Consider the following 26,989-nt stretch of genomic DNA (forward strand, 5'->3'; position numbering starts at 1 on the left):
TGTGTGCTCAGCTTTTTAGTTTTCAGTTATTATGTTATTTTTAATTCATATCTGCAAAAAGATAACATAACTGAGCATATTACAGTTATTAATATAACAGAGTATATAACACAGTTTATCTCTGGAAGCATTCCAGGCCAGGTTGGACGGGGCTCTGAGCAACCTGATCTGGTTGGAGATGTCCCTGCTCCTTGCAGGGGGGTTGGACTGGATGGGCTTTAAAGGTCCCTTCCCAGCCAAACTATTCCATGATTCTATATTTGCACAAAAGTTAATGAGAATCATAATTTACATGACTCACTGCCATTACAAAATTATTTCTGAGGAATATACCCACACATGCCTGAATGTGTACAGTTTTATTTTTAAGGAAGGTAGCAGGATACAGTTCTACTGTATATATCCAAGTATAACACAACTTAAGGGAACCTGGATGATAAGCTTGAAATTTGCCATACCAACCTCTTCAAAGAAAAACTTAAGAGCTCACTATGAAGAATACCAATAAATCATTCAAACTCTAGCTTTAATATTCTCACCCAGTTGGTAGGCAAACTTAAGCAGTACAAAGTACTATATTTGAGGCATTTTAGATAGGTTGTCAGATGAAATGCTAACAGTAAAAATTGCCATATCAAATGCAATATCCCAGGGAATAAAATCAATTAGAGAAGACTGCTTGTATCTGAAATTACTCTGAAGTACAGTATCAGAAAGACACACAGATTGATTGAGTAGAAATACCAAACTCCCTTAGATTAGAGCTGCAAATTTAAACAGATTAAAACTGCTAACCCATAATCAAGGTAACACCCTTCCTCCTCATCCCCTTATAGAGTTAACACACATTATAAACAAATCAAGACCTCAAAGTAGTTAAGGGTTTGGGCTTTCTCCCCCTTCCCCCTTTTTTCCCCCTCTTTTCTTTCCTTGTATTTAGAAGCTGTTATTATTTCCATGATTTTTTAGTTCATACTGTAAGAGTACTGGACATGACATACATAAGTACATGCTTTGGGACTCTTCTGTCAAGGTACAGAAAATAGTTCAAGAACTAAGTAGTATCCAGGATGCCTTCTTGCATGTACAGATGGCTCATACAACTACCTGCAGGGCTGCAGGCATTCATGGTGATAATGTTATTAAACACAGTAAATAAATTTTTAAAAATAGAAAATAAAAAACTGTCATCTGCACCTAATGCAAGTTAGAAATAATACTCTTAAAAATGGTTATAAAGTTCTGATGGGAGCGTCCACTACTTTCCCCACTACCAATGCTGTCCCTAAGAGAAAATGTATGAAATAAGTAGTTACATCCTGCTTCTCACAGTTTTTATCTTGACATCTGCTACTGGACACGAGCCAGATACTGGGTCAGGCAGACAGTTGGACTGTTAAAATACAGACATGTTGAAGAAAAATAGACTTCTTGACAGGATTATTTTCTTGTCTTTGGAAGGGAAGAAGCTTTAGCTTAATGCATGAGGTTTAACATTTTCAAGGGGAAAACACAATCCCACTAAAGGTAAATTTTACTGACTTCAGTGGAACCACAATTTCAACCTTAAACACTAGACACTGGAAAATTATAAGTAACTAATTTACATCTGTAAATGGCTCAAAATTGGAAAACACTGGGAGAGTTTCAAGTTCAGAAATAAGCATTTCATTTGATCAGCAACAGAGGGAAGCGAGCTGTGCATCAGATATAGAAGTGTTCAACCACAAAACAAGAGCCAAGATTAAGGTCTGTTTAGTTTTGTTTAAAGTGAAAGCTTCAGAGCACCAAAATGTCACCAGACTTCTTGAAAGTCATGGCAAATCTCTCCTAGTGACTAATATTTGAGCCTTGCTAGCAGTCAGAATTTAACAACACTGAAATGAGGGAAGAAAATATGGTCAGCTTGTCATTCTGAAATGGACCTGTAATCAAAACCACTGACGTGGGTTCACAGAGAAGTATCAACCCTACTAAAACAGAAGGCAAGCTCATCTTCAAAAAAAGTTAAACTTCAAAATGCACCTGATCTCACAAAATAAAATACATTTTATGCATGTTGTGCTCCCACAAAGTAAAACACAAAATGGCACATTCCACATCTCCCACAACACTTAGTCATTTATTTGGAATTGTCAGTAGTTTATGCTGCTTATTTTCAGGTCTGCTTGCAGCCTTACAGCCTCACACGGTGACTTTTTCAGCTACCAAGCCTTACAGGGTCAGGTTGGGTTAACTCTTGTGTGTAAGACCAGCTACTACATTTTACCCTGCAGCCAGCTGCACTTCAAAGGCAGGTAAAGCATTTCACAATTTTATAAAATCTTAGAAATATGTAAGTCACTAGAAGATTTTCCCAAATATTGCTTGTAGGATTTAAACACATCTATTCTTTAGGTAATATATTTATGACCTTATGACATCATCATATGGTCACCACAATAACACAAAATTTCTGATTTATTATAACCAAAGTCATCTTACAATGACTGAATGATGAAATTTCTTTGGTAAATACCTTTCCAACAAAAGCAGATAGATTTTGAAACTTGCCACAATGCATGTATGCACCGGGGCTCAAACTTCAACCACTAGCTAATCAAATGTATCACTAAACATAAATCCTGCAAACAGCTATGGAAGACCCTAATTTGGGGCATGCAAGCTAGCCCATGGAGTTCTTGACCATTACTCTTTCAAAGCTGAACACATACTTAGACATTTGGAAACCCTAAGCATTCTGCATACATATTTAACAAAATTAATTGTTAATATATTTGTTACAGTTACCAAAATTCATGATGAGTTTATGAATAATGAATTTTCTTGTTTTAATTTATTTAAACTCCTTTGAAAGGAAGGCATTCTCCTCATCCCCTTCCCAAAAGCTGTTTTTTAAAAAAATATTTTTAGTTTTCCTATTAACTTACATGAAAAACAGCACTGTGTAGAAGCAAACACGGAGAAGTAGAGACAGATTTGAAGAGACTTTGAAAGTAAGCTAGTTACAAAACTTCAGTTAATGTTACAGATTGCTGTATCTTATTGTATCATACACAAGACAAAAATCACCAGAAAAGTTATCAGAAAGCAACTGTATAGAAAGATAATTTGTACTTGGTTGGCTAATGAAACTAGTAGGAAATAACGAGAAATAAGTTATTTCTTTTACTTCAACGTGTGAGGAGCCCAATTGCTTGAACAGCTTACTGGGATCTACAAAAAGGTCTCCTGGCTGCATTAGGTCTCAACACAAATGTAAAAATAAGCATACATTAAAATTATTGGACAATCAGAACTCCCTGGGGGAGAATAGAAATATCAGACTTTTATCCCTGTGCATACAGGATGTGTATACAGTGGAAGGATACCAACAACTGCAGCAGATTTTCTTTCAGAAAAATGGAGTGGGACTTAAGGAGGCAGCGATATGCCTCACACTTAATTTTCTCAAGCTCTCAGGAAAACTCTTTTGACAGGCAAGTGACCAGATAAGTAGAAACAATGGTTTTCCATGAAGAAGATAAGAGAACCTGGGAGGGTTATTATGAATTTCTGAAATATGCTGAAACAGTATCTTCAATCTGAACATGATAAAGGTTTATCAGGGTAAGCACTTCACAGCTTCATTATAAACAGCAATTTGTTTGAAGCTTCAGGCATGGTATTGAAAACATAACATGCTCATGCTGTCTGCTTAGTACTTCTGGCTACAGAAATTAGTTAACATAATACTGACTTAATCAAAAGAATGCATTTTCATTCCATAGTTTTTTACATAATAATGGTATGGTGACTGTTTTCCTGAAATAAAATATGACATTTACAAATTAAATTAATTTTTTTAGTACCTATAAAATGCTGAATACTCAGTGTGAAGCGTTAACCTTGGGTTTCAAACGAGCCTTTTACACAATGCAACTTGCTTGATACAATACCTTTATTTCCTGCATTAAATTAGTATAGCTGCTTTATGTTAGTGTCTGTCCTTTGTGCAGTGTTCCAAGAGGCTCTGTTCAATTTATTTTCAGGGCAGACAAAATTACACTTGTTAATGATCTCCTGTCTAACAGAAAAATTAACATCTTTAGCTAGGCTTTAAACTTGCCCGTACTAATCTGGTATCTATATACCATTTACTCAGGAATACAAGTTCTTATTGATAAATGCTATGCTAAAACATTTATTTAGCACCACATATTCACAGATATACCCAACTCCTAACATATCAGGAAATTTATTCCATAAAGGAGCTAATGGTTGCAGCACAGAGAAGGGAGGAAAAAAAAAAAATCCTAACAAAAAAAACCTCACACCAAAAGGCAAACACAGAAATAAGTTTAGGGTCAGTGGCTACACACACAGGAAAAGGAGGAAGAGAAGGAAGGAACGAAAGCAGCAGTACAGACAATTATCCAGAAGCGACACCACAGTGGGACAGCAGAGATGATGCTGCACTAGCCCACTCAACCTGCAGCTCTGCCAGATGACACAGCTCACCTCCCACGAGCAGGAGACACCTGATTTCACTCACAGGATCACAAGGAACTGTCAGGAGTAGCGAGTGTCACATCCAGCCATTGCATTTTTTGCTTGCTGAGTTGTCTCCAGATGTTTAGAAAGAATTAATATGAACCCATTCCAAAACAAGAAAAGCATTCAAAAACATACTAACAAACTTCAGAGAGTGATACATCTCAGGAAAGAACCTTGCCCTGTTGATTAGGGATAGATGAGGAAAAAAACATGATAATACCTCCTCAAAGCCACTGCGGACAGACAGTGTAGTGCTTGGGCTTAGCCTCAAAGCTTCTGACGTGGCATAAATTCAGTCTTCTAGAGTATATGTGCTCCTGTAGCATTATAGAAGTAGAAATATCGCTATTCCCTTCTTTCAATATTTTTAGATCAACTACAATAAATTTCAAAATTACTACACTTAAAAGGGACTATGGTACTTTGCTTTAATGTTGCTCCTAGAAACATCTTCAAGTGCTCAAGAACTGGACAGCAAAGCCTTCCAGCTCACGTTAGAAGGTTGATGTTACTAGATTCCTTAAGTCAGGGAAGTATTACAAACATTACTTGTTTCAGAGATATAACAATAATAGCCATTTAAATCAGTGACGTTAGGTTTTATGGTAGACATAGGAATAAAGAATAGCTGCATCTTCATCTCCTTTCCATCTCTTGAACTGGAAGTAGGGATTTTCTTTTATGTTACAAGCTAGACAGTTCTTCAAAACTCCTTTTTTTTCTGAAGGTGTGATTAGGGAGCTTAAAAAAATGCTCACAATTATAAGTTGGAGGAGTACTAGAGAAATTAGGACTATAAAGTAGTCTCTGCAGTTCTGTCTTTTGCTAAGGTTATGTCATGTTGCAGCACTGGCTTATTCTTCAAGTACTGCTACCCCATGGTGCATAGTGCAGGAATTCCCAGTGCTGGAATATACACCAGTTTTCAGTGAACCACGTTTAAGATCAAAACCAGACCAACCATATCATGATCAGTTTGGACAAAATATCTCTATGCCGCTGTGACTCACTGGCTACCAATATTTGGTAGCAAACTCACAGTACTTGGCTAATGGAAGTAGATATGGAAGATACCTATAAAAAGGAGAGGAGAAAGATTAACAGTAGAAAAATGCAGGAAGCAAAGAAGGTGGACAACAGAAATGACAGAGTGAAGAAAGGGTAAGAAAAAAGAGTGAGAAGTGCAATAAAAGAAGGTGCTACAGCATCAACTACAAGAGATACAGAAATATAAAACAACAGAGAGTAAGAAGAGAGGTGGAGAAGGGCAAGGAAAAAAACCCCATGAATATGAGGGTCAAGCGTTAGATGTCAGGGTGAGAGTGTGATCCGTATTTACAGTCCAGGTAAAAGAGCAAATTACTTCAGGCAGCACACAGCTGGGGAGAAGGTATTTGCACAGGTCCAGGCATTTTGAGGGAAGGACGGCATGGATATCTGCGCAAGGCCTCAAAGAGCCTGTACACATGTGCCAAAAAAAAAAAAAAAAAAAAAAAAAAAGAAGATTTTCAGGATGACAGATGCTCTGAGGTGGAAGATTTCTATGAAGCTTTTTCAGTAGCAGAGTTTATGGCCATTACCACAACGACACATGGCTTCTTTGTAATTTTCCATGTGAAAGGAGGCAAAAAGAAAAAAAAAATACAAAAAAACCCTTCACTGGACAAGTGAGTCAAGTATAAAAATACTCCCAAGCAAATGACAGCTTTTTAGTTCATCATTACATCTAACAATGACAGCTGTCTGCGTGACTCAGACGGATGATTCAGCTGGTGTTGTCCTCTCAGCTCACTCTAGACAGGAGGGAAGGAGAAGCAGTTTAAGTATGGCTTGCTAACAACATTGTGATGTGAAATCCTTTAAAATGCTTTCTTTCCTTGAGAGCTGAGGTCTTGCTTAGAGACAGCTTCAGAAATAAATAAGAGTAGATGGCTTCCAGGGAATCTGGAGACAAAGCAGGAAGCCTTAAAGAACAGCAAGAACACACTTTGAAAAGACTTTGTCACACTGTAGGTGCTCAATTTTTAAACAAAGGCCAAGAGTCAAGTCCCTGTTTGAAAAGGGCTGCAGAGACCCACAGTTTAGATAGTTCTGAAACAGCATTGTCTAGTGGGTTATTAATCATTGGAGAATCTAAACTCTCAGCAGACTCTCTGTTCTTCCTCCCCAGTAGCCACTACAGCCTTAAAGGCTGTTCAAATCAGTCAAGGGACTAGCTGGGCACGTGGACAATTCCAGGAGACACTTTCTCACATCAAGAGCTTTCAGAGATACTTTGTCTATTCTCTTGCCATTCAAAATGGATCCAGAGTCAGATGCTGTAATCCAAGATGCTTTAATTATACTAACATCTCTTTAACTAGGGCATGAACCAAAATATTTCATGAACTAAATCTCCTTCAGGAAGCACATCCCCTATCCCTTCAAATACAGGACTTTAACTGCCAGTACAGAATTTCCAAAGGGAGCGAGCACTCTCTGAAGGACAGTCTACAGCAGTAGCAGCCCCTTCAGAACTACAAACTTAACCTTGCGTGGAGCAGGAAGATATCCTATTGGTTTTTCAGAGACACTTAGCTTGAGTATAAAATGGTCACTAAATGGGCAAAAATCAGAGAACTGGTTGGTCACCAGAAGTAAAAATAAAAACAATTAACTGCCCTTTCTCAATCACACTTCAAACTAGAGGTAGGAAACCTCCATTTTCCATTCTCAAAGACTCTTTTCAGCTCTAGTATCACATTAAAATTTGTGTCTCCAGAAATCATGAAAATTTGGCCTCTGTTATTAGAGTCTTATTTCCATAGGAGAGTTCAACATATTATAAGGGATTCCCTCACAGCCTAGCTTACTGCAAAGTACAGCAAAGGAACAGATGGAATACCAGTTATTTCTGAGAGGAAACTAAAACAATATCATAGAATCACAGAATATGTCTAGTGTAGTTAACAGCAAGGACAACGGTAAAAAAAAAAAAAGAAGCTTGTTTTGCTTCTGAATATATCTTTGATGACAAAGAAGCTCTTAGAGAACAAGGTAAATTCATCCAACAGATAACATCTTTGTAAAATGTGCATGCAGATTTCTGCAATGTTTTTGATTAAAAATACTACAGATTTTTCATCAAGAATGAAGAGTAAAACTTGCCCAAGTAGGTTGTATTTAGGCTTAAAACTCTGCATCTTAGACAATGGTTTGAATTAATTGCCTCTAAGTGTGAATAACTTTCATGCAAACAATTTGCCAGAGCCAGTTTTAATCAGGGTTGGTTGGCTGTTTTAACCTCAGGTATTTTTACCCTCAGAATCTCAGTAATAGACACACTAGTGCATCATACTGTCAGAACTTCTGAAATACTCGAAAATGCCAATGGATCCTTTCCACTCAGGTCTGGAGCACATTAGGATTCCCCTCCCAGAGCAGCCATCCTACTCAACAGAGAGAAGCAGAAATCCCAGTGCTCTCTTGGGATAAAATTGTCAGAAGTGCCGAATGATTTAGTGGCCTAGTTCACTTACGTGCAGTTGTACCCAGGCACCAGCGCTCTCTCAGGCACCAATCTAGGAGCCTTGCCAATTGCACAGAGATAAAAGCAGCATCAGCTGGACATTCTTTTTAACACTGCCTACTAGTTTGCCATTTCATTTGTTAAGTGAGGCTGGCCATGACTTTCAGTCTGGGATTTTCTTATTGGTTTTATTATCCAAATTACAGCGATAGCTCCCGCTGCTTCACCTTTGGGAATTCAGCATGAATTTTTGAAGAGTCATCTAAGGTCTATCTCTGGAAAACAGCCTTCTTTTTCTTACATTCAGTAGGCTACAAACAAGACTTTAGAGAGTAAAAATCCACATATTTTGCTTTGGTTTTCAGAAAGTGAAAGCTGAAAATAAAAAATAAAATCATTTGTGTAACACAAATGATGAGGCTGAAATGATGGAGGAGCTATTCCTGCAGCAGACTAGCTTGTCCTATTTGCACACTGTGTGCATGTGAAGGCAAAAGACAATAAAAGCGCTCTTAACCAAGGACAGAATTGAAGTCAGTGTCATGTTTACAAGACATGGATCAAAGGCTAGGTACTGGCTCTGTTCTATGAAGGGATAAAGGCAGTCACTCTCCATCTCCTGCCTACGTGGTCTCTGTACACAGGCCCAGTAAAAAGGGATTTTAGTGCTCAGAAACGGTAAGCAGGCAAAGGGCCAGCACTGCTTCGGACACATGTAAAGCAGGTGGGAGGAGAAAGAGTTGTGTGATCACAGCAGGGTGCAAATGTTAGACGGTTTAACACTGCATTTGCCTTACTAGGAAGCTCAGGAAGGTAGCCATTCCTCCAAATCGTGAATTCACTGTATAAACAGTGTTTTGGAACAAAAGCGAGCAACAACTTGCGTTCTCCCTTCCCCCAGAAAGAAACACTCCCTAGGCAGCAAATGAAAGTTTGCTTTACGAAATTCCTTTTTATTTTCCCTCCTGTCATTCCCCGAAATTGTTAACAATAAACTGTTTACTCCCCATCGTTGGATTTCATGTGGTTTTCTATAGCACCATACCAGGCGTATTTTTCATGTTCTGCCGCTGAGTAGAGTAACTTAATGATCCTTTTAAAAAGAACAAGTCGGGTCTCCAACCCTCTATACCTTCTCGTGGTACGTCCCCTACGCTTTCTCAAAGCATCCACAGTCAGTCAATGAATAGCCTGAAGTACTACTACCATGAGAGTGCGTTAGGTGGTCTGCATTTCTTCCCTTGTTTTTTTTTGCACAGTCACATTAGTGTAAGTTACAATCCGACCTGAAAGGAACAATTCTGCACCTCAGCAGGCAGTGGAAAGCCCTGTCATTACAGGGAACGCTATGTAATTCTTCAGCCTTTGAAGGCAGTTGAAGTTGCAAGGAGCACAGCTGCAGTAACGTCAGATCCTGGGTGATAAGTCATTTTGTCTTGCTGTTCTGTACTTTCAGCAATTAAGAAACTTCATCTTCTGAAGCCATGAACATGCAACTAAGAACCACTGACGCGGTGTTCTGGAATCACTGTGAGAATAGGCGTCTTAAAAATTTACTGACTTAGGTTCAAAGACAAGGGAGAGAGTGGAACTCCTCTGGGCAAAGCTCCTGCGACTCATGAACGTGCTGGCTCAAGTGGCTGTAATAAACTAAATCTCTGAAAACTCTTTGTCAAGGAAGCATTTCTGACTACAGCTTGAAACGGCTCAGGCTTAGTTCTGTTATGGGGACAACTGAAATTACATTCCTTTTGTAGCTCTTGCTTGAGAAGGCACAGAGATCGTTAACAAACAAAGACGCCATACTGACATGGATGTTTTTAGTTCTACAACTAACCACTTCTATCATGGTGATAAAGATTATTTGTATCATAAAATCTGTCTAGGTCAGCAGCCCTTGAAAAGATGACAGTCCCCAGTGAGCTGGCTTCTGCATGACCAAACACATGGAAGTGTTTCCATCTCAAGAAGTTTACAGTCTAAATACATTCCAGAATTAAACAACCTGTCAGTTTAACTGCATAAGCCCAAACAATTCAATCAATCTTGTCAGTGAAGAAACTGACGCGATTATAAACTTTAATTTTCATACTGGAAAAAAAAAAAAAAATCTGAGTTAGTTTTACATGAAAACTGGAGATTAGAAAGATGTCCAGCCAAACAAAAAAAAATACCTGTTTATTCTGTAAATTAATTATTTTGAGAAGATAGAAGGAGTTTATGATGAAAAAATAAAACACAGTTCACAACATACTTAAATTTATAGTTCAGCATATGGAGAAAAACAGGAGCTATCAAAGATCACGTCACTGGATATTACAGATACTGTCCAAAATATTCCATACACACAGGGAATGACAGCACTGTTTTCACAGCAGTATTTTGTCTGTATCCATAGAGTCTGCAGGAAGAAAGAGTCATATAAAATAGTTTCACAGACTAAGAGAATACCCAAGTCACTGTGACTTGAAGGTAAATACAGGTCATCTCAGAGATACACATCTCAACATGGGTTCATTTATTTATTTTATTTTTTTAAGATAAAATAAAAAAGAAAATATGATCTTGACAAGATTGGATGGTTGCAATCATCCATCCAGCTCCTTCAGGATAGAGAGTAACATATTTTTACTTTATGATTAAAAACATATTTAGAGTATTTTTCTCTGTAGCAACGTTCTATTCTCCTCAAAATAAAATATTTTTAAGTTTTGAATTTGGAGAATGGAATCATGCAACTAATCAATCAGCCTTTACATCTGATATCTCATCATTCCTAACATTACCTCACACGAATCTCAGTGATTGTGCCTGCGGGGCTACCACTGCTTTCTAAAAAGATGACATGGACCAAAAGAAACCAGTTCATTTTGCCCTCTGGCTTTCTATGTGAAACAACTGTCATGGTGAAATGCTGACAAAATCCTCTCATGTTTTCCAGCTTTGAAAAACTACAGCACAATGCTGATGTTGGAAGCACACAAGCAAAATATATATAGAGGATTTTTGTTTTCTTTTGTTTAAAAAAAAAAAAAAAGCTACATTACAATACTTATCAAAATTTCATCAGAGAACAGAATTGTCCCCTTCTGTGCAGAAATAAGGATAGGGAAAAGAGAAATCTTACGGACATTTTGTTATATTGACCCCATATATGAACTCATACATAACAGGTTCCAGCTATGCAGGACAATAAAGGTTGAAATTCATCCTTGTGCAGCATGAGACACTTAGCATCCAGAAAATGTTTTGAAAGTTTAGATGTTTTCTGAGCTTTATCTATGTCCTACACACTGAATTACACCAACTGTTACAAATTCTTTTCCTACTTTACTCCTGTACCCTATACGAGAGCACCATCCAAGGGAACAGAGCAAACTGCTTCCCAAATAATCTTGCAGCAGCACATGAGCACTCAGTGGATGCTCTGTTTTAAACCACGCTTTTGCCATCTGTTCCTCTGCTAATTATGAATGCTACAGATATCCACAACTACATTGCAAGGAGAAAAGTGATTAAAGCACATGTATTTTTTTCTACAATGCATCTTTGTCGTTTATCGCAAAACAAACCCAACACCACCTGTCACACAACGCACCAGTCACACAGTAGGACGACCACGTAAGCACAGATGTTTATAGCCTCTCATCTGGCAATAAGCCAGCAGTGATTACTTGGAGTCCAAAATGTATTGCGTATACTCAGCAAGACAAGCTTTACAGCTGTGCTCTGATCACACACATTTCTTACACAGCGATTACCCGGAGCTTTGCTCACAGGAACACGCGCTGCGCAGGGCAGGGTCACGCAGCATAGTGATCAGCAGCTAGCTAGCTTTCAGTTGTCTACTCTCTAAATCCCTGCCTGCTCTCCTCTTCCTCTAACCCTACCACCATCACCAACCAACCATTTTGTAATCCTCTCTAATCAAGCAGAACTTTTTTTTTTCCTTACCTACCTTGTTCCCATTCTGTCTGTGTTTATAAATTCATTACCTAGGTACACATTCAGACACACGTCATGTTCTCCATTTCCTCCTTCTGCCAGGCTTTTTCCATGAGGAGAGACCTCTGGGCTTTAGAAAAGATTGTTCCAACTACAATTTATCACCTAATGGAGCATGTCTCCATCTCAGCCACAACTCCTCTAGCTGAATATGCTAAGTTATCCTAAGTAGGCATTTATTTGCCTATGACACCGTTTGTATGTTTGGGGGTTGTTTGTGGTTTGTTTTTTTTTTTTTTTTGCCTTGGTGGTGTGTTTTGTTTTGTTTTTTTTTAATTTGCTTGCATCTGTAGTTTCTCTTTTTAAGGAATGACTGAGAAAAACACATTAATTCCATCACTGCAGTTTCAGTAACTCCTAATTTTGGGAAGCATCGGCTTTAAAACCAGCCATGCCCTAAGGCTTCAGCTTAGTGTCTTATTTTATATCTACATACCTCCTTATTGACCTCGAATTTTATAGACAATCTTGCATCATTCTGGATGGAACACATCAACTGCACCATCCCCGATATATCAGTAATGGTTTTGCAATGATGGAGGTAGGTTTCCAAATTGCTTCCTGTTTGCAGCTTCTTTCATTGCTAATGAAAACTCCAGCCATGCTGAGCACATGCCACATCTGTCTCTATTTGTACACTGCCCTGCTCTAATAGAATATTGCTCATTCTTGATTGCATAGAGCCATATTCTGCCATTAAACCATTGATGGAGTATCTCAACAGAAACTAATGCTAAGGTTCTGCAGTTACTTAAAAAACATAAGTTCATAAGAAGTTGTTTGGAATTTTTTTCCTTTACATAGAGAGATAGGACTATTTGTGATGGCAGATGTTGCTTTATAAGTGGAAGCTTCAATATATTTTAGAATGATTCTAAAATTGTTTATATTATCTTTTTATGAATGCTCAAAAATTGTTCATTTATTCCCATTGAAGTTTCTTCTACTTATGTTGTCTTGTTTGCTCTGACAAGGCATTGCACCTGGATAGGAAATGCTTACTCACAATCCCTAACAGCAGTGTCTCTGGGTGATAAAAATTACCTTTCATCTCAGGTTATAAGAAGTTCATTACAAGCCACAAAATCTTTGCTCTGCCAGTCATTCTAATACTTACTAAGATAAGACATGCATAAGAGACGAAGCACTTCTTCATGAGAAGAGCCAAAGGCTTTATAGAAAGAAAAGCAGACTACATATAAAACCAGAAATTTGCGTCACATACGGATGATAATTTCAGTGCACCTTGCCTCATGTTCCAATGAACATAAACCATTAAGTGTCTTCTTATAGCCAATTTAACTTTGTACATACGCGTGAGGAGACTAAGAAATCTGTGGCCAGTAATCTGAATTACTATATATTTCCTTATGAGCAAATATGATCAAGTAAGACTTGAGAGTGCTGGTGGATGAGAAGCTCAACATGAGCCAACAATGTGTGCTTGCAGCACAAGTTTTAAAAAGATCAGTAGATTTAAGATTTCAAAGTCATTGCTTTCCTCAGATGCAGTTTAACATTAAAATAAAACAAGACACGGGACATCTATTTTGGCATAATATCTCTGCTTTAACAGGAAATACCTAGTCTCCCTTCAAATATAATACCAAACTAGAGATATACCTATCTAGTATCAAAAAAAATAAATAACGTCCAGCTATAATAAAAAATATTGGTTACTGTGGCTTCACTTAGAAAAAAAAAAATGGACAAAATTTATCCCCTCTATACCTTGAGTGAAGCTTATGTTATCAAACAAGAAATTAATTTGACCAAATAAACACTGCTGCCAGAAACTGGCACATATATCCAAAGGAAGAATACAGACCTGTTAAGCTTTGTCTTTTTGTATTCCAACACAAGACATAGCTCAGTAGAAGTGCGACCACTGTCCTGGGACTTATGTGACATAAATTTTGTTGTTAGATCTGGCATTAGCTTGATGGATAACCTGAACTAGCTTTATTCTCCGCTTCCACATCTGTCTAATCCAGATATACATCTCCGTATGCCTAACCACATCGGAAAAGCACTGAGATGTAACAAAGAACGCCACAAAAAGCCTAGATATTCTTCAACGAGATGAAGGAGTCTTCACTCTGCACAGTCTGGGACCCCACGGGCAGGTTCAGCACTGAGCAGGATAGGCTCTGCTATGCGTACCACCGCAGATTAACATGCTCAGCAAAACTCCCGTAAAAGCAAGGAGTACAAGTCCTTACAGTTTATTAGATATCGCCTCACACACAAATACTGGAAGACTAACACGAGTTCTCCCAGAAATCACTGTTTGAAGTACAACTGACTTGGACCATATCTCAGAACAGTTCCTTTTCTACACATTTGTACGTACTATAAATTTTTCAGATAAAGGGATTACCGATATACATACCCTGAAACAGGAGAGACAGGAAACATTGGAATAATACGGAAAGACAATTATTTTGGTACCTATGTAGTACAGTTCAGTGGAAATATTACAATTATGTGGTTTTGGGGTGCAGCACAAGAAAACATTAAACTAGTCATCCTAGCTGTTGGGCTGAAAAATACAGAGGAACGTGGAATCACCATCACTGCATTTCTGAATTCTCTAAAATTTATTTTTATTAACATTTACCAATTGTAATCAAATTCTACCAAGAACCTCAACATTCCTAATACACACAGAAACACTATGCTAAAAATGTTTTCCAGTCACTCCCCTGAACACGCAACTCAGCCTCACTTCTTTTTAATCCCGCAGTTACAATTCCCAGCCTCCCTCCCATTCCATTCTCTAAAATTTAAGCATCATCCCCCCAGTTCCAGTGACTACAGCTGCCTCTACCTCTCTGCCTCTATCTTCTGTTCAGGTTCAAGTCATCTAACTGCTACAGATTGAAGAGAAAGGTAGAGAGGAGATATAACAAACAAACAGAGGTTATATAAACAAGCATACATACGAACAACATACAAACACTAGAAGACGACGCTGAAATAAACTTCTGAATAGCCAGTGGAACTCCGGGAAGGACAAAGACAAATCTCCAAGCTAAAAAGCACGTAAAGACTATTCACAGAATATGCTATGAAATTCCAAATGAAATTGTATACACAGCTGAATCTCCTATTAGACTGTTTCAAAACAACCTGCACAGACAGACAAGCATCACTACCCCTATCAATCCCACTGTCAGAATTCAACTGCAAGCCATGATATCTTGAAACCTTTTTTGAAAGCCAGTCTGAATATAGTTACTGTGACAGTAATTTTTAATAAAGTATTTTTCTGTCTGCCCAGGAGAAAGCAATCAGTAAAGTGGATTTATGACATTAAGTTCATTAAGAGGACAGCTAAGATCACAGAATTAATTGACACGCCCTTGTACCTTTTTAATGAGAACAATTTTCTGTTACCCTGGATTACAAACCAAGCTATAGAAGTGACAGATAAAGACCAATCTATGTCCTGCCAAAACCTCCACTTCAGTAGCTTAGCAATTTATCTGTAAACTGAATTTTGAGTCATATCTTAGCTTTGAAACTCATTAGACATTAGATGTTCAGTCTAAATGTGTAATTCAATTTTAGCTGCCAATCTGTAACAGCAAATCCATCCATGATAACTACTGGAGTTATCCCCCGATGCCAGACTGCTCCCACGGAGTTGAGGCGTGGTAACCCAGCAGGAGTAAGGCGCAGTGTAAAGCTGAAACAGAGTGAAGTGCTGGAAGTACAGACATTCACACTGGAGGCTGCAGCATCACCTTAACTTCGCTCTCTGTCAACTCCACTTTCTTGTTTTTGTTAGAATCTATAAATTGTGAACTTTGTAGACTGCAGATGTTTGATTTTCAGGTAGTTTTATTCTTCCAGGGACTTTGAGGGAGCTGCTTCTATTTACGCTGGCCAGAGATCTGATCTTTCTGTCTTTTCCAATTACACAATGTCCTCAAAAGCCAAAAAGAACTGTTTAATCTAACTGGTCTTTCACATACAGTTTTCTTTGTCTAAGAGAAAAGGAAGATGAGGAATATAAGAATCAAACTCAGGCTTCAGTAAAGACTTTGAGAATTTGGTCATCAGCTTCAAGATAACCAAAACTTCACTAAAGCTCTTTTGGATGAATCTAATTTTTGGTTACACACAGAAAAAAATAATAAACCAGCCATGAATAAGTAGATGTTATCTAAGAGAAAACAGTTTTCATACCCTAGATGTAATATTTGACCTCTATTTCCCTCATGAAGTCCTGTCTCTTGTAAAAGTAGCTCAGCTGCCCCACTCCAAATTCCAACATTTTTGTATTTTATCCACAAAAAAATGCATACATTGTTAAAGACGCGCTGACTGAAATTACATATTTCTAGCCTCCTGGTTAAAACCATAAATACAGAGCAAACAGTTAAAATATCTAAGACAAAAATAATCTCCCTGATGTTCAAAACACAGTATCATAACTAAGCTTTTAACATTTGGCACTTGAGAATGAATAATGAATCTGATTTTCTCAACCCTAATCCTGGGCAATTTACCTGAAATAAAACTAGTGTTATTTACCCACGGATACCCGAGCCTGGTAACAGTGTTACAATAACAGACATCAGAACTCAGCCTCCTACGACTATTTTCAATCCACCCATTTTCTATTGCACTGACATGGTTTGACATGACGCATGGCTCATTTGCGTGGTGGTTTCCCCCTCTTTCCTCCTTTTACAAGAGTGAGTTTTGACAAATATATAAACAGAATCTAACCCACAACTGTGTACCAGGCTTTGATTTGCTGGTTTTTCCACCCCCACCCCCCCAAAAAAAAAAAAAATTGGTCACATTGCAATATATCAAAACTGGCTCTTCCACCTTTTTTATTCATTTTTAACCTCATGCTCATCAAGAAACTTTTGTCCATACAAAGATTTCTCCTTTGTCCTTACAATGTGCAGCATGCTCTTCACATCATTGTATTTCCTATAGCTCTCACTGCAACTCTTAAAACATGCAGCCTACATCCAGAAATGTAACAGAGGACTCACCTCCAAGGAATCTGACAAAATCACAGATTAAATTTGTAATAAACTGAACTCCTATGGAAAAGAAATCCTGTAAAACAGAGAGGGGTGGGCAGGCAGGTTGGGAGGCAGCAGAATACAAGAATGGTTACTCTAAAAACCTGTAAAATCCATTAGTGAAAACTCCAAATCTACAGAATTCCAGAGCAAGTGTATGATTCGTGACTGCAGTCTACAGAACATTTCTGTAAGTAAAAAAAACTATTCAAATTATAATTTGAAACATGTTATACAGAAACTCTAGTTTTCTACTGGCCTATATGGCCTTGGAGTCTTAGGTAATTCCTCGGGAAGCTGGATAAATGTCAGTTAATTACAAAAAGCTGGCTCTCTGTACCTTCAAAGTTAATTATTCTGACATAAATGCCATTATTTCCCCCCTGTCCATTGCAGAAGGAAAGTGTCAAGTTTGAGAAGGGCATTTTTAGCAAGCTTATCTCTTCTGTTTGTAAGAAGCTGACTATGAATCACATTTCACAGACTCAGTCTCATGTTTTGCTGTTCTTTTAAACTTCACGCAGCTCTGGCAAGTACATCTCAGCTGTACTTTTCAATCACATTTATATTCCAGCCTTGTCCCTCTTTTGAGTAAGAATTGCCCTAAGAGACAACCTATGCTAGAGGGCCTGGGTAGGCTTATCAATCACATTTCAACTCTGTTGTACTTCAGTCCAGATCCACTGGAATCCATACACACAGTGTTCACCTTCAATTAAATCTGAAGGTGGGCTTGGAATGAGAATCTCCTGGGAAGCAAGCCTGAGGTGCCTGTGTCCCGTCACATAATCCAGCCACTTTACTGACTGGGTGCATCCATCACCCAGCTGGAGATATTCTTCAAGCGTACTGTAAGCTTCTTTTTGACTGTCTTCACTACTGCACAACTAGCAGGGCCTGAACGGTTTCTCCAGGAACATACGTATTGATCGCCAAATCACAGAAAAACCTGTGCTTATGTTCGAGGTGAAGAAAGTAGAAAACGTGATGTTCTGGTGATAAATTGTTGGCAGAAAAATATTTCATTCTGCCTGTACATGTAAATACAACATAGAAAAAAGAAAATGCAATCCCAAACTAAGCAGCTTACCCTTAGCATCTATGTATCAGGGAGTATCTTGAAATTGACCGAGTCCTTGGTAGTGAGATCATATTGAATATACATACCTGTCAGGGCAGAGACAGCAGAAAGAACCCAGTCTGCACAAATGATCTATTAGCTCAAAAATCCCAAAGGATTAGGGGATACTTGAGTATTGCAGTTCAGGTTCCACCACACTAGAAGCTGTATGCATAGCAAGCAAGACAACATCTGCAAGTGGCTTTAAACTTAATGAACAGACACATGGAATATAAAATTCAAAGGCCTCTAGAATCCCCAAATTAAATTTATTACAGTTTACTACATTATAGTATTTTTAATAACTGTGGGTGGAGTAATAACCTTATTCCTAAATTCAGGAATAAGGTTACTTTTGTCACCAATTAGCTACTTACTTCTTTATCTCAACTTCAAGCAAGGCAGCTTTTGCTGTCCCTCTCTCAATAAACATCCTGAAGCAAATCTACTCTTACACAATTAGCTTTGTGTGAGTAAACTAATATAGTGTATTATTTTAGAACAAGCTCTTTTACCTTATCATGCTGGAAGGCCTTTGGCTGACTGATTCCATAAAATTTTTTTCCTAATTAAGTATTCTCTCCTATACATTGTACAATTTTATTTCTTCAACAGAACCAGAAATCTTTCATTTTATGCATTCCTGCAATCTATTTGCTCTCCTTAGAGTAGCATTACTTTCCTTACTTAGGATAACTCTGCAAATCAATAAAAGTACACAGGCCTTCCCTCTCATCTATTTCAAGCTGAGCTGCCAGGACCCAGAATAAATTCGTGTTAGCTCTCCATTCCATGACCTTCTACTTTGTACTTTTAAATTTCATTTCTATTACTTGAGTTCTCAAGGTCCTCCAATTCTACCTGCTTGGTATTCCAACCCTTCTCAGCATTGGTCATGTTTTCCAACTCTCTGCTATCAAGTTTCACTGCCACACTTCTAATTTTGGGCTAAACACATCAGAGAAAGATAAGTGCAACAAGGGGAAAAGCAGTGCAGAATTGTGAACAGCCAGCCCAAAGTCCAACAATCCATCAGTGGCAAAGCTGGAATGATACAGACCTCCCAGTTCCTAGCCCCATATGTGCTTTATCACCTAACACTGCACTTCCGATCAGGTGTGAGCAGGAACTCATAGGCTAAGAAAGGTGATGTACATGAATAACCGACAAAATTTTCACTTCAGTGGATCGTATCAGGGGGTTGTAGTCTACGACCAACCTGGGAAATGTAATATCTAATCTACTTATATATAACTATTCCTGCTGCTGATAGTTCTATGTAAGTATTTATCCACAGATCTGAGTGACTCTGAGAAATGTATACACACAGATGATGACATTTCACGCTTTGCTTCTTAGGCGTGCACCGTCTGAAAGCATCTCCAGGCATATAATGCATCGGGGTTTTAACATGATGGCCTGAACTGCAACTCTGTAAGCAATAAAACTTAGAGACAGCTTAGTTAATGCTCAGAGCGTGGTCTGGCAGCCTGCCATGCATAAACATGCACTGAAACCAGAGTTCATGCCAAGATTCTCAGCTTTCAACTTCACAGGAATTCCTTGTATGGTTTATACTAGATCCTCTAAGTTAATTTAATTTTTTTCTTCCTTTTTGCACTTTAATTCATAGCTAGTTGAACTTATTATCTTTTTATATATAAGCATTAATAATGTAATAGACATAACTCCAAGCAGAAGTAATAGAATTAGTCTGTTCATACAATTCTGATTAAAGACAGGCCTAACACTAAGAGGACATTTACTCTATGCCTTCTGTGCCAAGCCAACACAAGGAGATGCTGCAGCATGACCTGTTACAATAATGTGTATGGCTAGTCACATAATAAATGCTTTCTAAGACTCATAAGAATTCAGGTGTCGAATTTGCACTCGCCTTCCTCTTAAGCCAAAGGATCTCTCTCTTGACAGATCTGATCGGAAAATGGAGGTCTTAACATTTGTTTTCATAATATCAAAAGGTCTAATTTGACTCTCACATCCCTGATGTCTGCTTTTCCAAGCCTCATATCTGTACAAAGGAAATAACTGCAATTCCTTCCTACAGACTCCAGCTTTCTTCCTTTTTTCTTCTTCTAGTAATAATTATGTTGATTTCGTTTTTATGGTTTACATCCTACTAAACTAGACCTAGTCAGTTGCTTAAGTTTGTATGAAGCCACATTCAACATATGTATTAGCTGAATAATAAAGCCCATATTACCACAGATCCTGAGCTCGATCCGTTCTTTTTCACAGCTTCAACACACAGTTGTAAGGAAGAAAAATACTATTATTCCCAGCTATAAAACAGGACTTAAGACAGAGCTAAGATTTTGTCACTGGTCACATAGAAAACCCATGGCAGAAAAGAGAAAAGGGGTGGAAGACAGACAGGAATATCAAGTTCAGATTATACTGAAAGCTTATCATTACATCAGATGTTACATCACTATTGATATTGGACAGCTGGACAATACAGAAGATTTCAACAGCATGTGCTTCACAACAGATCAGTCACATTGGTCTTACTATGCATTTACAGGGTCTGCTTGTTTTTTAAAGATGAAGCATTTGAATATTCCACAAATTGTGTTCCAATAACATGAAAAGATTGTATTGTAAAGTATTGTTTTAAGCAGATCCATTGAGGCCTTTTGAAAATTGTGACAGGTCATCATTTCACACTATTAAGTTCAGTCAGACTTAAAAATGTAGCCCAATTATGTGGATGTAGTGCAGATATCAAATGAGATGTACTTCTGCGCTCTCTTTTCACAGAAGAGTAATGACTGCTGGGCCATTAAGTGCAACTACCATGCTGTCTTTGCCCAAAAGAAATATGGGTCATACTAAAAAAAATGATCAATAGGTGTCTTCTCAGATCAGGCCGTGTGGGACCATAGCTCAATAAGGTTGACCAACCAATTGATTTTCAAAAGAATAAATGAAAAAGTTGAGAGAAGCCCCATTTAAAATTTTATATTAAATTATATATCATCTGTTAAAAAAAAAAAACAATGCTGCAATATTATGACAGATTTATATGCACATACGTGTGCACAGATGTTTGTGCTGCAAGCACGTACAGAGTTTAAAGTGGCCACACCCAAAACAATCAAATCTCAGTTCCATATGTGCAGTGTTTCTCCTACTGTACATAAGGATACAGTTATGTAAATATTTGTGCAATTTTATTTATATAACATGACATGAAATTCAGAAAGCTACTAAAGGTAATTGTGATAATTACTGCAACCTTGCTTCCACTGATTTACAGGGTATGAACTCAGCCTTCTGCTCTGTAGTAGCTGCAGAATCAGACCCAAGAAGGTTTTAACTGAAACACCACTCCTGTACTCCAGGTTTCTGTGCAAAGTCCACATCGAGAACCCCATCTAGTAAGGATGTATATTTGTGCATGTGTATATATATATAGTTACAGTTTGGGAACAAAGGGAAGATGGGAAGATGGTTTCCCTGTAGTTCAAAAATCATGAATGAAATGCTAATCTACCCCATACATAGCACCTAATACTGTTATGCTGCATCTCACCAGGCAGCTATTTCACAAACGTTTTAACAATCTATCCCTGACAACACAGTCACGAAGGTAGGACCAGATTTCTTCTAACGACATCTCTGCACGCAAGAAGTGTGCTGTCTCTACTCTAACTACTATGTTGGCAGCAACTCTACCTATGCATGTCTTCATCTAGACACAGAACCTCTCACAGAAGATTATGATGCAGTAAATCACTTCGGTTGAAGATAAGTTATAAAGAGCTTAATTACATATGCAAGCATTTTCTTTTTGGAAAAAGCTTAGTAGCAGATGATTAGTAGTCTTTGTTAATTTGCCACACAAAAGGTTTCACGGATAATCACACACATTCTTAACGTGCTAGTTCTGAAGTAGTTGTATAGAACTATTAAGATGGCTGAGTAGAAAGATACCTAAACTTTGCATGAACTTTATACTATTTGCTTTGGTTTGTCAGAGAGCTGGTTAACAGGGGTTTTTCCCATAAAATGATTCTTCCTATAGGAAAGAGTTTCAGAGGCTTTACAGTTTCTGTTAGCATTTTCAGAAAGTCTAAAAAAGCATTTTCAATCATGAAACCTTAAAACAGGAAAGAGGTAATCTTAATTAACATCTTCCACAGAAAGAGGAATAATTTCTCTGACAATTACACTTATGAGACTGGGGAAAGGGGACAAGAAGAGAAGTTGCAAGGACTCCAGGCTTCAAAAAAAAAAAGAAAAACTACATAAAATGAAATAAAAACTTTAAGCTCAAGAAGTGCCATTAATACAAGGTCTCAATTTGGAGACTGTTGAAAGATGTCCCTTATTTATAAATCTTCCCTACTTAAAAGTGATTTTGGATTAATTTGTCAGTCCTTCATTCAATTCACTATTTTCAAATGCTGCTGAATTCTCACATCAAGTTGGATGTAGAAATTAACAAGTGAAATCCTAAACCTGTGTTCCCCAGGAGACCAAACCAGATATTAACAAAGATTCCCTTGTAGCCTAGTAAAAATCTATGAATCCATATTAACTGTAGAATCTCCTTAATAAAATACTAGTTACTGTCCAAGCATAGCCTTTTCCAGATGCCTAATATAAAAGAACTTCAACAGTCCCAGTAGGTGGATGTCATCACAGTGACTGCAAACTAAAGCTATGCATTCTGACATATCTGTTGATACCATTGGTAAGGTCATCCTTTGTTACACTGAGTTTCAGAGCAGCAGGATTTCTGAGACACCGAGATGAGCACAACTACAGAAAAAACATAGAGGGAACAAGCTGGACAGAGACAGGTCACATTTAACTGTAATACTTTGACTTGCTCTTTGTAAAGTAATACACAGCATCAAGAGACAAACACAGAGTATCGAAGTTTAACTTGTTTATATGTTATAAAACACCAGAGCTTCCTAAACAAACACACAAATTCTTACAGAATAGTATTAGCATAATCGTTAGCCAGCTCTATTCTTCCCTTTCCTAGTGTCACACTGTAGGCACAGCGCACAAATCCCACGCAATAAAGAACACTTAACCTCCATGTGCTCAAGATCAACATTAATGTTTCCCTTATCCAACCTTGGGCAGACCGAAGCAGGGTTTTCTGTGTGTGCTCCAAGAAAGCTTTTTCAACATATAGGCAACAGAAGCAAAAGGAGGTCCATAAATATTACATTTACCATAGATGTCACATTTCCCTTTCTCCAGTCATTTAACACATACAATTGTATTCAAACTAGGGGAACTCAAGAATTAATTTTAAGCTTAAGAAGGCGATTTGTTTTGTACAGATACATGTCATAACACATCTATTTTCCAGGCTGAAAAAAACCCTGAGTCAAAGCATTGCTTCCTCCAGCCCTATACCAGCATCAAAGATGTCCATGAGCAAAATGAACAAGAAAAGGTTTTCCACCAAATCTGCAGGCAAAAAAAAAAAGCTTCACTGTTTACCGCCTTGTGGCTTGAACTGGTAAATATTCCTTCTTACACACACACCACTTCATCATTTTACAGTTAACTAGCCTCTTAAGCAGCAAGCACAGAAACTTCGCTCAAAGTTCCTCCCCAAAGGAAAACTGAAGACCATATGCTTTGAGTGAGACTGACACCAAGCCCAAGCTGCCCCGATCGATGGGGTAATCAATGCCAGAACTGTCTGTCCAGCTTCCAAACGGCTCTGAACATCCTTCACACAAGCAGCAACCGGTTGCCCAAGCTGCTTCTCTCTTCTACCCACAGCTTCTAAAAGCCAGCAAGCCACCCACTGAAAGGATGCGACGGTCAAACGGAACATACACGAAGTAGGCGGTAAACGAAGAAGTACTTACATCCCGGAATTTGTTCCAGTACTTGTCTTTATCATACTGCGAAACGGTGCTCAGCCATTTGTCGTTGTCCAGGAAATTGCCATGATTGCTGTTACTCGTGATGATTTCAGGATGCCGGCTCTCCACTTGCAGGAAGCACCAGGCAGCGATGACCAGAAGCCCCGACATCTGCAAGGAGAGGAGCGGAGCGGAGAGGAGAGGAGCGGGGCGGCTTCCCCGGGCAGGGAACTTTGAGGGGACCCAAGTTCGGGCTCGTCTCCCCTCACGCCCCTCGCCAACTTCTGGCAGTAGAGCTGCCGGGTCCGCCGAGACCCACCCTCCCCGCCCAGCCTGGAGGGGCGGGGAACACCACCGGTAATAATCATAATAAAAATAAACCCGAGCACCTGGGGCCAGGCAGAGACCAGCCCAGGGGGAAAAAAAAAAAACCCGCAGCGTTACGAAACGCCGATGAAGCCTCTCGCGGGGGGCAGCTCCGCGAAGTTTGGCTGCCAGGGCGGAGAGGAAGCTCCTACCTCCGGGTAGTGTCGCCGGCCGGGGCTCCGAGCACCGTGCGCGCCTCCTCCTCCTCTCCTTTGTGCGGCTGCCGCTGCTCGGGCGGCCGGTCCCAGAGCCCCGAGCCGCCACTGTCAGCGGCTCCGGCGCTGTATGTGTGTGTGCGCGCGCCCGTGTCCGTGTGTGTGCGCGCGGCGGGGCGGGCGTGCGCCTCCCGCCGGCCTCTGGCGCCATCTACCCGCCGCGCGGCGGCGGCTCGCGCCCGAGGTAAAGGGCGCGGCGGGGCGAGGCGAGGGGGCTAGCGCGCGCCCAACGGCCGTCGTAACGGTCGCCCCGCGCCCCGCTCAGGTCCCCGCGCGCCTCCTCCGGCCCCCCGCGCGCCCCTCGAACCCGCAGCTGCAGTCTGAAGAGTTACAGAGCTCTTAAACTGGCCTTAAAAACACAAAAATCCCAACCAACGCCAGCTTTTATAAGCCCAGGGTCAGCTATCTTGAGTCAACGGTTTCACAATTTCCAGAAGTAATGACATTTCGCAAGGCATGGAAGTCATCCTAGGTTTCCTAATTTCTTTTGACAGAGAGCTGCCCTCCCTTGGTCAGCATATCCCGCACTGTGAAGAGGTTTCTGCTCCCACAGCAGATCATAGGATCACAGAATGGTTTGTGTTGGAAGGGACCGTTCAAGCCCACCCAGTCCAACCCCCCTGCCAGGAGCAGGGACATCTCCAACCAGATCAGGTTGCTCAGAGCCCCGGCCAACCTGGCCTGGAATGTTTCCAGGGATGGGGCATCCACCGCCCCTCTGGGCAACCTGGGCCAGTGTCCCACCACCGTCAGCGTAAAAAATTTCTTCTTTATGTTCAGTCTGAATCTGCCTCCCTCTATTTTAAAACTATTACCTCTTGTCCTATCACAACAGGCCCTGCTAAAGGGTTTCTCCCCGTCTTTCCTGTATCATGAGGTAGGGGACTGCCCAAGCTGTCAGAAGGGTGCAGGGGAAAGCCATCTTCCATTTTTAAGAATGGGAAGGAGGCAGATGAGGGGAGCTACATACTGGTCTAGGAACTATGGTGAAAGGAGGAGACCTTCTCCAGCAAGAAAGGAGAAAGATCTCCCTTGTCAACTGAGGAGAGGTGGGAGACAGGGCTGGGCGATTTCCCACGTCAGGGTTTGGGTGGTTCTTGCTGTATGCATCCTCAAAGATCATGAGGAAGGCACTCCTCCTCCTCTTACTTCTGAGCATTTCAAGGGATAGGAAAGAGGGAATTTTCACACCCACAATTAATTTTTAAAGTATGGAGTGGAAGCCCTCATTGAGGGTCTCATTCTCTGCACCTGGATGGAAGAAAGAACTCACCCCCTGGTAATTAATTTGATGACCAAAAATGAGGATATATACTTTTGATGACCATCCATTTTAAATATGAGTGCTGTTCCATATGACATTTTTCAAATATGGTTCACCTGTTCATGTCTTGTAAATACTGCCATTTTTCTCCAGAAAGCTGTCAACAAGGTTAATTTCACTTTTTCCAGACAGACACATTAAGGGTTTCTTTAGTAACACAGGAAAGAGTCACATTAATTATTTTTTTACTGCTATATCTGAGCACTGAACTCAGTATACAGTTCTTTTCCTAGATCTGGTTTTAAATTCAGTTCTTAAGTACCATGTAACCTCAATAAAGCCTCTGGGATTGAAAAAACAATGAGGGTTTATTAATTTCAACAGCAGAGAACGAGCACATACGCATGTAAGTACCCAATATTGCATTCTCCCCTTGGTGCGCATTGTGTCTAATGAAACCTACATGCCTGCAGGAGGGGCAAAATATGACCCAATAAAAACAACAAATAGAAGAAATCCAAACCAAAGCCCTGCAGAGTCGGATGTAAATCCATATCCAAATGCCTTGCTCCACCTTCCCTCCTTTACTGGACTATACCGTTCTTCTGATGGTGGTCCAGGGTAACCACTCCTCTCAAATATCTCTGTTGTGCACAGACTTCCCTATAAAACTGTTAATTTCAGTGACAGATAAGGTTTATATAACTTCCACCTGGCAGGGTGAACACAGGCTTTCTCTTTTCTTGCTTAGTTTAACAGAGCACTGTGCAGTTTATTCTGTATGGGCCTTTTCAGTAAGGTTTTTAACAACAGAGAATTTTTCTTCTCTGCACAGACATTAAAGATCTCGCACCAACTTAAATCTGATGGTTAAGAGATTTCTGCAGTGAGCTTACAGAAATATATGCCCTTCAGCTACGTAGTTCCATTCGACTCATGCATTTCACCCCAGCCATAGCTGCATTTGAGCACCGTCATACACAAACCACATTACCTGCCCCGTATTAGAGGATTTTTATGCACGAGGAACTATATCAGTGCCTACCAGTTTTGCGTGGAT

General features: G+C 39.5%; 1 protein-coding gene across 1 annotated transcript in view; it reads right to left on the reverse strand.

Moving 5' to 3' along the window:
- Positions 1 to 24,724, reverse strand: part of SPOCK1 (SPARC (osteonectin), cwcv and kazal like domains proteoglycan 1) — a 301,504-nt gene extending 276,780 nt beyond the window's left edge. Inside the window, exons 1-2 of the mRNA XM_086759078.1 lie at positions 24,603 to 24,724; positions 24,088 to 24,255 (exon numbers count right to left, since the gene is read on the reverse strand). Coding sequence (XP_086615204.1) covers positions 24,088 to 24,255 — 168 coding nt within the window. The 5' untranslated portion in view covers positions 24,603 to 24,724. The remainder of the gene's footprint in view (positions 1 to 24,087; positions 24,256 to 24,602) is intronic.
- Positions 24,725 to 26,989: the final 2,265 nt, after the last annotated feature.

The sequence above is a fragment of the Chlamydotis macqueenii genome, chromosome 14 (assembly GCF_036417535.1).
Source record: "Chlamydotis macqueenii isolate bChlMac1 chromosome 14, bChlMac1.mat, whole genome shotgun sequence".
Classification (NCBI taxonomy): domain Eukaryota; kingdom Metazoa; phylum Chordata; class Aves; order Otidiformes; family Otididae; genus Chlamydotis; species Chlamydotis macqueenii.